Source organism: Triticum urartu, chromosome 3A (assembly GCF_056163025.1).
Source record: "Triticum urartu cultivar PI428250 chromosome 3A, HENAU_Tu73, whole genome shotgun sequence".
NCBI lineage: Eukaryota > Viridiplantae > Streptophyta > Magnoliopsida > Poales > Poaceae > Triticum > Triticum urartu.
This window is the reverse complement of record NC_141875.1, coordinates 463651080-463662899: the sequence shown is the minus strand read 5'-3', so window position 1 is coordinate 463662899 and position 11820 is coordinate 463651080. Positions and strand designations below refer to the sequence as shown.

At 45.3% G+C, this 11820-nt stretch overlaps 1 protein-coding gene across 1 annotated transcript; it reads left to right on the top strand.

Moving 5' to 3' along the window:
- The first annotated feature begins 2152 nt into the window (after positions 1–2152).
- Positions 2153–5616, top strand: LOC125544393 (protein phosphatase 2C 50). The gene is made up of 4 exons (XM_048708071.2): positions 2153–2888; positions 2983–3333; positions 3411–3516; positions 4783–5616. Exons 1-4 carry the CDS (start codon positions 2526–2528, stop codon positions 5121–5123), a joined length of 1161 nt encoding a protein of 386 aa, XP_048564028.2. The 5' UTR covers positions 2153–2525; the 3' UTR covers positions 5124–5616.
- Positions 5617–11820: the final 6204 nt, after the last annotated feature.

Genomic DNA, 11820 nt, shown 5'->3' with positions numbered 1-11820 from the left:
CATACGTTATTCCCTTTGTCATCGGTATGTTACTTGCCCGAGATTCAATCGTCGGTATCATCATACCTAGTTCAATCTCGTTACCGGCAAGTCTCTTTACTCGTTCCGTAATGCATCATCCCGCAACTAACTCATTAGTTACATTGCTTGCAAGGCTTATAGTGATGTGCATTACCAAGAGGGCCCAGATATACCTCTCCGATACTCGGAGTGACAAATCCTAATCTTGATGTATGCCAACCCTACAAACACCTTCGGAGACACCTGTAGAGCATCTTTATGATCACCCAATTACGTTGTGACGTTTGATAGTACACAAAGTGTTCCTCCGGTATTCGGGAGTTGCATAATCTCATAGTGAGAGGAATATGTGTAAGTTATGAAGAAAGCAATAGCAATAAAACTTAACGATCATTATGCTAAGCTAACGGATCACTAGTAGAAAAATGACTTTTAGTACCTGTTCGTAAGGACGTTTAGTACCGGTTCTAGAACCGGCACTAAAGAGTGGGGACTAAAGGTCCCCCCCCCCTTTAGTCCCGGTTCAACATGAACCGGGACCAAAGGCCCACCACGTGGCACGAGGCACGCCGTGGTCTGAGGGACCTTTAGTACCAGGTTTTTTGAAATAAAGTAAAAACAGCCCGCCTACTGGGCCGGCACGACCTGCATACAACTAGAAACCCAAACTCTAGTTGGGCCAGGATACAGGCCCGTATGGCCCAGTAGGCCCCACAGGGTAAAAGACTTGCAATAGGCCCACAAAGGCCTGTTTAGAGAGGAGCTCGAACGGTAGCCGTGGCGGGGCTTATAAACCGGTGCGAGCTCCTCTCAATTAGCGAGGTGGGACTAAACATTATGCACTGCGGGTGGCAGCACACCACCTTTAATACCGGTTGATGTCTCCAACCGGTACTAAAGGGGGGGGTCTTTAGTACCGGTTGGTGGCTCCGGTACTAAAGGGGGTCTTTAGTACCGGTTGGAGCCACCAACCCATACTAAAGGCCACCACCTTTAGTACCGGTTGGTGGCTCCAACCGGTACTAAAGGGGGGGTCTTTAGTACCGGTTGGAGCCACCAACCCGTACTAAAGGCCACCACCTCTTTAGTACCGGTTCGTGGCACGAACCGGTACTAAAGGTTCGCCACGAACCGGTACTAATGAGTGCCGCCCGCCTAGCCGTTGAAACCGACACTATTTGTCACATTAGTGTCAGCTCAAATACAAACCGGGATTAATGAGCTAAACATTTGACCCTTTTTCTACTACTGGATGGGTCTTGTCATCACATCATTCTCTAATGATGTGATCCCGGTCATCAAATGACAACACATGTCTATGGTCAGGAAACTTAACCATCTTTGATTAACGAGCTACTCAAGTAGAGGCATACTAGGGACACTCTGTTTTGTCTATGTATTCACACATGTACTATAAGTTTTCGGTTAATACAATTCTAGCATGAACATTTATCATGATATAAGAAAATATAAATAACAACTTTATTATTGCCTCTAGGGCATATTTCCTTCAGCTTGCCCCCGTCTCCGTCGCGCCGCGGCATCTCGCCTCGGCTCGTTGTGCACCGTGCCCGCATCTTGCCACACCTCCATCCGCCGTGCTCTCTGTCAGCCGAGCAGCCCCGAGAGTACCGGAGCCGGCGGGTGCTGGTGGTGGCACTGCCGTGCTAGAGCCCGGAGCCGGCATGGTTGGGAAAAGTAGAGAAAAGAGGAGAGAGAGGGATGGGTGGGTGGGCAGGCGGGCCCCTCTGGTTTCAATGACAGGCGGGCCAGGGGGTCACATGCAGAGGACACGCCCCCGACGAGGACGACGCAAAATTGTCCGTTTGTGTCCGTTTCAGACGCAAAGACATATCAAGTTTACGCACAGAATGGGGCGAGCCAGACGAGAAAAAGACATTTTTTACGAATAGAATCGCGTGTTGGAATGTTTCATATATCCGTTTAACTCCAAACTGACAGCCCCGGATAATTTGAGGTCGTGCGCTGGAGATGGCCTTAGCCATGGAACGGTGCAAGTAGGCAAGTAGCATAGCAGACACCAAAATCACGAGTGAGCAACAGACCCACCCATCAGGTCCACTCCACTCGACTCCATCCAGACCCAGCGGCAGCAGCGTCTAGACGCGACACCTGTTCTCCCCGGCGCGCCCAATCGCGTTCCACCACCTCGCTTCCTTGTACCTCGTGCCTTGCTCCCTCACCCGCATCCGCTCCTCCTGCCCCGAACACACAACGCCGTCGTCCGCCACTCGCAGCCTCCCACGCCCCCGCGCCCACCCGGTACACGTACTCCCCGGCCCAGCACCAACCCTCCTCGTCACCACTCTCTCTTTACTTTCCCTCGCGCGCGCTCTCTCTTTCTCCATTGCTGCCCCCTTGATTCTCGCACAGGAGGCCACGGCTCGCGCTCTCCCTGGCTGACACGGCGGTGGGCTGCTCAGGCGCGTGGTGCGGCGGGCGCTGGTGTGGTTTGGGGCTGTTGATACTGCCGTGAGCTAGTGATGGCGACTGCGGTGTTCGCCGGGGAGGGGACCGCCGCGCGCGGGGGGTGCTCGGCGGAATGCGCCGGCGGGATCGAGAGGCCGCCGGATCTCGGGAGCAGGGCGCGTGCCGCGGGGAACGGGTGCGCTAAGAGGAGCGTGTACCTTATGGAGTGCGTGCCGCTGTGGGGCTGCGCCGCGGCGCGCGGCCGCGCCGCGGAGATGGAGGACGCGTGCGCCGCCGTGCCGCGCTTCGCTGCCCTGCCGGCGCGGATGCTCGCGAGCAGCCGTGAGCTGGACGGGATCGGGGGTGACTTCGACGCCGCCGAGCTCCGGCTTCCGGCGCACCTCTTCGGCGTGTACGATGGACACGGCGGCTCGGAGGTGAGGTTATCTTCTCTTGTGACTCCTGGCCCAGACGAAACACATTAGTCTTGAGGCGAGGCGCTCTTGCTCATGCTTGATCATGTCTTTGCAGGTCGCGAACTACTGCCGGGATAAGATCCACGTTGTGTTAAGAGAGGTGCTGAAAGCTGGCAGGGGGTTGGAGGAATTGGGGGAAGTAGGGGAGGTGGACGTGAAAGAACCATGGGAGAAGGTTTTTGGTGATTGTTTCCAGAAGGTAGACGAGGAGGTGTCGGGGAAAGCCATCAGGTTTTCCAATGGCGCCACGGAGCTCCGTCCGGAGCCTATTGCTGCTGATAACGTCGGTTCCACCGCCGTTGTTGCCATTGTCTGCTCTTCTCATGTCATAACTGCAAATTGTGGAGATTCACGCGTGGTGCTCTGCCGTGGGAAGGAGCCGATTGCTCTGTCCGTCGATCACAAAGTACGTACTGGACTTTACTGTTCAGCTAAGTTTATAAGTTGAGGCAAATTGTATCTGATTATGCTTGCGTGTTCTAGCCTGATAGGAAAGATGAGCGTGCCAGGATTGAGGCCGCTGGTGGGAAGGTCATTGACTGGAATGGTTATCGTGTCTCTGGTATTCTCGCAATGTCACGGTCAATCGGTAAGTTTTCTGGTTTTGCACGCCCAAGCTTATTATCTGGGCAAAATTATTGATGATGTCAAGCAAGCTGTAAAGCCATTTTGGAATGCAATTAAGGTCTTAAGATGTTTTTGTTACTTTTTGACCACGAGTCCCAACATGACTATTATTAATTTATTATCATGAGCTCTAGAACAATGCACTTTAGTAACTCCAGGATGCATCTCTCTGTAAGCTAGGAACTTAGGACAAAAAAAAGTGTCACAAAAAGTAAGCTTGTACAAGGACATGTTGTAAAACTGTTCAGCATATATGGCATTAATTTATTTGGTTCAGCCAAATATCCATAGTAGGAGATAGTTGTAGGTCTATGGCCATATCGGCATATTTCTGCATATGTTTGGGATGTCAGTAAGTGATGATACCTGAACCACTAGGAGCCTATATCAAACCATCAATCCTCGTATTGTCAAAAAGAAGAAAAGCCAGTTACCATCATCTTAATATTTTGCAATACTCCTAAGTCTTTGGTACTGGACCATTATGTCAAACATTAAACTGAATTTGTGTCACAATTTCCATCATAATTCTTAGTTGGATATTTTTTTTCTTTACAAATTATGTTGGCATGCATATGCATTTTATTATGAGGTCAGATGTTTCTTCCAGATGCTGTTCCAATTTACGAGATCACATGCTGTCACATTATTACATTAGCTCATTTCAGGCAGTAAATTATAACCCTAAGGTAATGCTCTGTTTCATATACTGGCGACTTGCAACTGCTGCCAACAGCATGTTTTCATCGGACAAAAGTCATGTTTTAGGTTTAGTCTGTTTTCCTCGATTATGTTGTGGTTCCATTCCTGGAAAAATTTGGGGATGGGGACAAAGTTGTCAGTGAACTTAAATATGATCCTGTCAAAGTATTTGGACTAGGATACTGATGTACTTAAGGAGGCAAAAGTAAAAAGTCCCCCTTATTGAAGGAACAAAGGTACCCTGTATACTTATGCTACTATTCGTGCAACTGGCTCTGGTAGTTGTGAATGTGCCACCATGGGTAATAGTAATACTGGATATTAGTTGCACTTGTTATAGCTGCTACTGTCTGAATGCTTTTATTTTTAAAACTTGGGACAAAACTCTGTTCTTTCTGTTATATATGAAATTTAATTGACATAAGCAGTTAAACCAGCAATTACTCCGTGCATGGGTAGCATCAATCAGAAGCTTCTTATGGCATATTAACTTACAGTGGAAATGGCCAATCCTATCTACTTGCAGGTGACCGATACCTGAAACCATTTCTGATTCCAAAGCCAGAAGTCAGCATTGTTGCTCGGGCAAAAGATGACGACTGCCTCATTCTAGCAAGCGATGGTCTCTGGGATGTCATGTCAAATGAGGACGCATGCAAAGTTGCCCGGCGACAGATCCTTCTGTGGTACAAGAATAATAACGACGGTGCGAATTCTGATGGAGGCAGCGAACCCACTATGAACCCTGCTGCAAAAGCAGCCGCTGATTGTCTCGTGAGGCTAGCGCTGTCGAAAGGGAGCGGGGACAACATTAGTGTCATTGTTATTGACCTGAAATCAAGAAAAAAGACCAAGGGCAAAACCTAACATGCCCATAATTCACCCAACTAGCTGACCATGTCTGGAGTTTCGTCCGCTAGTCTGCTTCCCTTGCAAGAACGGCACTCCTACTTTTTTTGTTTCTTCAGTCGTCTGCAAGAGCTGTATGTGTATATGCTAATAGGTCTACTTCCGATAATCTGATGTATGGGGTGTGTGTTGGCGTGTTTCTGTATACCCCCTTAGCCTTTTGCTTTCGGGCTGTTCACACTTGATTCTCATCAGGTTCAGAACAGCCATGTAAATGTAGTGGTGTCTGCATAATAATCGAGCCTTGTGAAGGACTGAGCAGCCGACATGATCGTCGCAAGTTACATATGTAGCAGAAGATGTGCTTGCAGGTGTTGCCTTCCGCTGATCATCATATGTACTCCCTTTTCCAGATCATCAGATGACCATGATGGATGTTGATGAAAATGTCCTGACCTTCTGCATGGTTACCCTCTAAATGGCTGAATGTCTGACTGATATTGTTGCTTTATCTCCCTGTCAACGTACCTTATTATACAAATTCTGCACAAAAACACCTCAGTCCTGGGCCAACTGTTTAATTAGATGGTAAGTAACATAAACATCAACCGGTGAATGCAGTAGAAGCTAGACCACCTAACAAGCAGCTGCAATCGACATCATCACACATAAAACCGTCAAACGGCACATGACTTGTGCTCATGTTTTAGGAAGGACTACCACGCTGTACAGGGAATGAATGAAAAATGAAAGTTCTGACCTATTTTTTCCTTTTTTTCGGAAGGAACTATCGACTATGTGCTTTGCGAAAAGCTCATTTAAAGGGATCAGTAGTATTGTACTCTCTTCGTCGTATAATATAAGATGTTATTACAATCAATGTAGAGAGTACATGACAGATGATGAAATTCTGCACTGCCAACGTGTAGCAACTATTTTCTGTCTATAATGTCTGCTCGCAACAGAGAAAGAACGAAAAAACAAATTTCAGTAGAGCGGGGTAGGCTCCAACTTCATCTTAAAAAGAGAAAAAGTGAAGACTCCAAGAGAAGGTATTTTGGGACGAACAGTAAAATAAAAACAGAAAAAAGAAACCTTGCTTGTACCGGTTCATTTTTAGAGTCTGCTATGAAAAAATTCATGCAAAATGGTACATTGATGCTTCCCAGTAAAAGAGACAACGTTAAGTGCTCTCAAAAGATTTTTTTTTATATATATACTCAGCTTGTTTTTCAACACAGGTCACACTTTTCCTTTTTTATATATAAAATTTTGCAGTCAACCAACGACACAGACATGTTTAACCTTGTGTTGTATTGAGTTGGACCAAAAATAAAAAATAAAATGGGTTTATCTTGCATTATCCGTGGCATTTGTACTGTGTATTCGGTAGTTTCTGCTTGTCACCTTGATATTTGGTTTGCTGACAACTGAAATGGTGCACATCAAACATACACAACATACTAACAAGTACTCCTAATTAAAATATACAGTTCAGAGTACATGACAACAAGGGTTGAACCCCTGATCAAAATATACAATTCAGAATTGTAGGCAAAAGGGGCTTGCCATGACCCACACTAACATCACGGGGTTTCAATTCAACATCTGATCAAAAGATACATGTTTCCAGACAACGCGCGCTGCCACTAAGCACTTTCAACATCAGATCTCATCGCCACATATAGGGCCTACCTTGAAGAAATAAACAACACTTAGAGCATGTACAAAACATAATACAACACAACACAACATGACATAACAGTCAAAGACCAGCACAAAGTCTTAACTTTCACTTGATGAACAAGCGAAATACATACTCTAAGATAGCTCAACCACACTACGGAGAAAATAGCTGACTTCACTCACCATATTCCAAACATTTTAGAGGAGTCTCTGAAGGAAATATGCCCTAGAGGCAATAATAAAGTTATTATTTATTTCCTTATATCATGATAAATGTTTATTATTCATGCTAGAATTGTATTAACCGGAAACATGATACATGTGTGAATACATAGACAAACAGAGTGTCACTAGTATGACTCTACTTGACTAGCTCGTTGATCAAAGATGGTTATGTTTCCTAACCATAGACATGAGTTGTCATTTGATTAACGGGATCACATCATTAGGAGAATGATGTGATTGACATGACTCATTCCGTTAGCTTAGCACTTGATCATTTAGTTTGTTGCTATTGCTTTCTTCATGACTTATACATGTTCCTATGACTATGAGATTATGCAACTCCCGTTTACCGGAGGAACACTTTGTGTGCTACCAAACGTCACAACGTAACTGGGTGATTATAAAGGTGCTCTACAGGTGTCTCCGAAGGTACTTGTTGGGTTGGCGTATTTCGAGATTAGGATTTGTCACTCCGATTGTCGGAGAGGTATCTCTGGCCCTCTCGGTAATGCACATCACTTAAGCCTTGCAAGCATTGCAACTAATGAGTTAGTTGCGGGATGATGTATTACAGAACGAGTAAAGAGACTTGCCGGTAACGAGATTGAACTAGGTATTGAGATACCGACGATCGAATCTCGGGCAAGTAACATACCGATGACAAAGGGAACAACGTATGTTGTTATGCGGTCTGACCGATAAAGATCTTCGTAGAATATGTGGGAGCCAATATGAGCATCCAGGTTCCGTTATTGGTTATTGACTGGAGACGTGTCTCGGTCATGTCTACATAGTTCTCGAACCCGAAGGGTCCGCACGCTTAAAGTTTCGATGACGGTTATATTATGAGTTTATGAGTTTTGATGTATCGAAGGTTGTCGGAGTCCCGGATGTGATCACGGACATGATGAGGAGTCTCGAAATGGTCGAGACATGAAGATTGATATATTGGAAGCCTATATTAGGATATCGGAAGTGTTCCGGGTGAAATCGGGATTTTACCGGAGTACCGAGGGGTTACCGGAACCCCCCGGAGGCTTAATGGGCCATAGTGGGCCTTTGTGGAGAAGAGGAGAGGCGGCCAGGGCAGGGCCGCGCGTCCCTCCCCCCTAGTCCGAATAGGACAAGGAGAGGGGGGCGACGCCCCCCCTTTCCTTCCTCTCTCCCTCCTCTTTCCCCCTCCACTCCTAATCCAACAAGGAAAAGGGAGGGAGTCCTACTCCCGGTGGGAGTAGAACTCCTCCTGGCGCGCCCCTCCTGGCCGGCCGCACCTCCCCCCTTGCTCCTTTATATACAGTGGCAGGGGGGCACCCTAGAGACAACAATTGATCGTTTGATCTTTTAGCCGTGTGCGGTGCCCCCATCCACCATAGTCCACCTCGATAATACTATAGCGGTGCTTAGGCGAAGCCCTGCGTCGGTAGAACATCATCATCGTCACCACGCCGTCGTGCTGACAAAACTCTCCCTCAACACTCGGCTGGATCGGAGTTCGAGGGACGTCATTGGGCTGAACGTGTGCTGAACTCGGAGGTGCCGTGCGTTCGGTACTTGATCGGTCGAACCGTGAAGACGTACGACTACATCAACCGCGTTGTGCTAACGCTTCCGCTTTCGGTCTACGAGGGTACGTGGACAATACTCTCCCCTCTCGTTGCTATGCATCACCATGATCTTGCGTGTGCGTAGGAATTTTTTTGAAATTACTACGTTCCCCAACAGTGGCATCCGAGCCTGGTTTTATGCGTAGATGTCATATGCACGAGTAAAACACAAGTGAGTTGTGGGCGATATAAGTCATACTGCTTACCAGCATGTCATACTTTGGTTCGGCGGTATTGTTGGATGAAGCGGCCCGGACCGACATTACGCGTACGCTTACGCGAGACTGGTTCTACCGACGTGCTTTGCACACAGGTGGCTGGCGGGTGTCAGTTTCTCCAACTTTAGTTGAACCGAGTGTGGCTACGCCCGGTCCTTGCGAAGGTTAAAACATCACCAACTTGACAAACTATCGTTGTGGTTTTGATGCGTAGGTAAGAACGGTTCTTGCTCAGCCCGTAGCAGCCACGTAAAACTTGCAACAACAAAGTAGATGGCGTCTAACTTATTTTTGCAGGACATGTTGTGATGTGATATGGTCAAAGCATGATGCTAAATTTTATTGTATGAGATGACCATGTTTTGTAACCGAGTTATCGGCAACTGGCAGGAGCCATATGGTTGTCGCTTTATTGTATGCAATGCAATCGCCCTGTAATGCTTTACTTTATCACTAAGCGGTAGCGATAGTCGTAGAAGCATAAGATTGGCGAGACAACAACGATGCTACCATGGAGATCAATGTGTCGCGCCGGTGACAATGGTGATCATGACGATGCTTCGGAGATGGAGATCACAAGCACAAGATGAAGATGGCCATATCATATCACTTATATTGATTGCATGTGATGTTTATCTTTTATGCATCTTATCTTGCTTTGATTGACGATAGCATTATAAGATGATCTCTCACTAAATTTCAAGATAAAAGTGTTCTCCCTGAGTATGGACCGTTGCCAAAGTTCGTCGTGCCCAGACACCACGTGACGATCGGGTGTGATAAGCTCTACGTCCATCTACAACGGGTGCAAGCCAGTTTTGCACACGCAGAATACTCAGGTTAAACTTGACGAGCCTAGCATATGCAGATATGGCCTCGGAACACTGAGACCGAAAGGTCGAGCGTGAATCATATAGTAAATATGATCAACATAGTGATGTTCACCACTGAAAGCTACTCCATTTCACGCGATGATCGGTTATGGTTTAGTTGATATGGATCACGTGATCACTTAGAGGATTAGAGAGATGTCTATCTAAGTGGGAGTTCTTAAGTAATATGATTAATTGAACTTAAATTTATCATGAACTTAGTCCTGGTAGTATTAGCATATCAATGTTGCAGATCAATAGCTCGCGTTTAGCTCCCCTGTTTTATTTTTGATATGTTTCTAGAGAAAACTAAGTTGAAAGATGTTAGTAGCAATAATGCGGATTGGATCCGTGATCTGAGGTTTATCCTCATTGCTGCACAGAAGAATTATGTCCTTGATGCACCGCTAGGTGAAAAACCTATTGCAGGAGCAAATGCAGATGTTATGAACGTTTGGCTAGCTCAATATGATGACTACTTGATAGCTTAGTGCACCATGCTTAAACGGCTTAGAATCGGGATTTCAAAGATGTTTTGAACGTTATGGACCATATGAGATGTTCCAGGAATTGAAATTAATATTTTAATCAAATACCCGAGTTGAGAGATATGAAGTCTCCAACAAATTCTATAGCTAAAAGATGGAGGAGAATAGCTCAAGCAGTGAGCATGTGCTCAGATTGTCTGGGTACTACAATCGCTTGAATCAAGTGGGAGTTAATCTTCCAGATAAAATAGTGATTGACAGAATTCTCTAGTCACCACCACCAAGTTAGTAGAACTTCGTGATGAACTATAGTATGCAAGGGATGACGTAAATGATTCCCGAGCTTTTCATGATGATGAAATCGATGAAGGTAGAAATCAAGAAAGAGCATCAAGTGTTGATGATTAACAGGACCACTAGTTTCAAGAAAAGGGCAAAGGGAAAGAAAGGGAACTTCAAGAAGAACGGCAAGCAAGTTGCTGCTCAAGTGAAGAAGCTCAAGTCTAGACCTAAGCCTGAGACTAAGTGCTTCTACTGCAAAGGGACTGGTCATTGGAAGCGGAAATACCCTGAATATTTAGTGGATAAGAAGGATGGCAAAGTGAACAAGGGTATATTTGATATACAGGTTATTGATGTGTACCTTACTAGTATTTATAGTAGCCCCTGGGTATTTGATACTTGTTCGGTTGCTAAAAATTAGTAACTCGAAACAGGAGTTACAGAATAAATAGAGACTAGTTAAGGGTGAAGTAACGATGTGTGTTGGAAGTGGTTCTAAGATTGATATGATCATCATCGTACACTCCCTATACTTTCGGGATTAGTGTTAAACCTAAATAAATGTTATTTGGCGTTTGCGTTGAGCATGAATATGATTTGATCATGTTTATTGCAATACGGTTATTCATTTAAAATCAGAGAATAATTGTTGTTCTGTTTACATGAATAAAACCTTTTTTGGTTATACACCCAATGAAATTGCTTTATTGGATCTCGATCGTAGTGATACACATATTCATAATATTGAAGCCAGAAGATGCAAAGTTAATAATGATAGTGCAACTTATTTGTGGCACTGCCGTTTGGGTCATATTGGTATAAAGCGCATGAAAAAACTCCATGCTGATGGGCTTTTGGAATCACTTGATTATGAATCAGTTGATGCTTGCGAACCATGCCTCATGGGCAAGATGACTAAGACTCCGTTCTCCGGAACAATGGAGCAAGCAACAAACTTATTGGAAATAATACATACTGATGTATGCAGTCCAATGAGTGTTGAGGCTCGCGGCGGGTATCGTTATTTTCTGACCTTCACAGATGATTTGAGCAGATATGGGTATATATACTTGATGAAACATAAGTCTGAAACATTTGAAAAGTTCAAAGAATTTCAGAGTGAAGTGGAAAATCATCGTAACAAAAAAATAAAGTTTCTACAATCAGATCGTAGAGGCGGATATTTGAGTTACGAGTTTGGTCTTCAATTAAAATATTGTGGAATTGTTTCACAAACTCATGCCACCTGGAACACCATAGTGTAATGGTGTGTCCGAACTTCGTAATCGTACTTTACTAGATATGGTGCGATCTATGATGTCTCTTACTGGTTTACCACT

What these genes read in the sequence shown, in the direction of transcription:
- LOC125544393 (XM_048708071.2), top strand. Translation starts at nt 2,526, where the DNA reads ATGGCGACTGCGGTGTTCGCCGGGGAGGGGACCGCCGCGCGCGGGGGG. An exon ending in ATGGACACGGCGGCTCGGAG is followed by an intron (nt 2,889 to 2,982) that starts GTGAGGTTATCT and finishes ATGTCTTTGCAG; the next exon opens with GTCGCGAACTACTGCCGGGA. An exon ending in CTCTGTCCGTCGATCACAAA is followed by an intron (nt 3,334 to 3,410) that starts GTACGTACTGGA and finishes TGCGTGTTCTAG; the next exon opens with CCTGATAGGAAAGATGAGCG.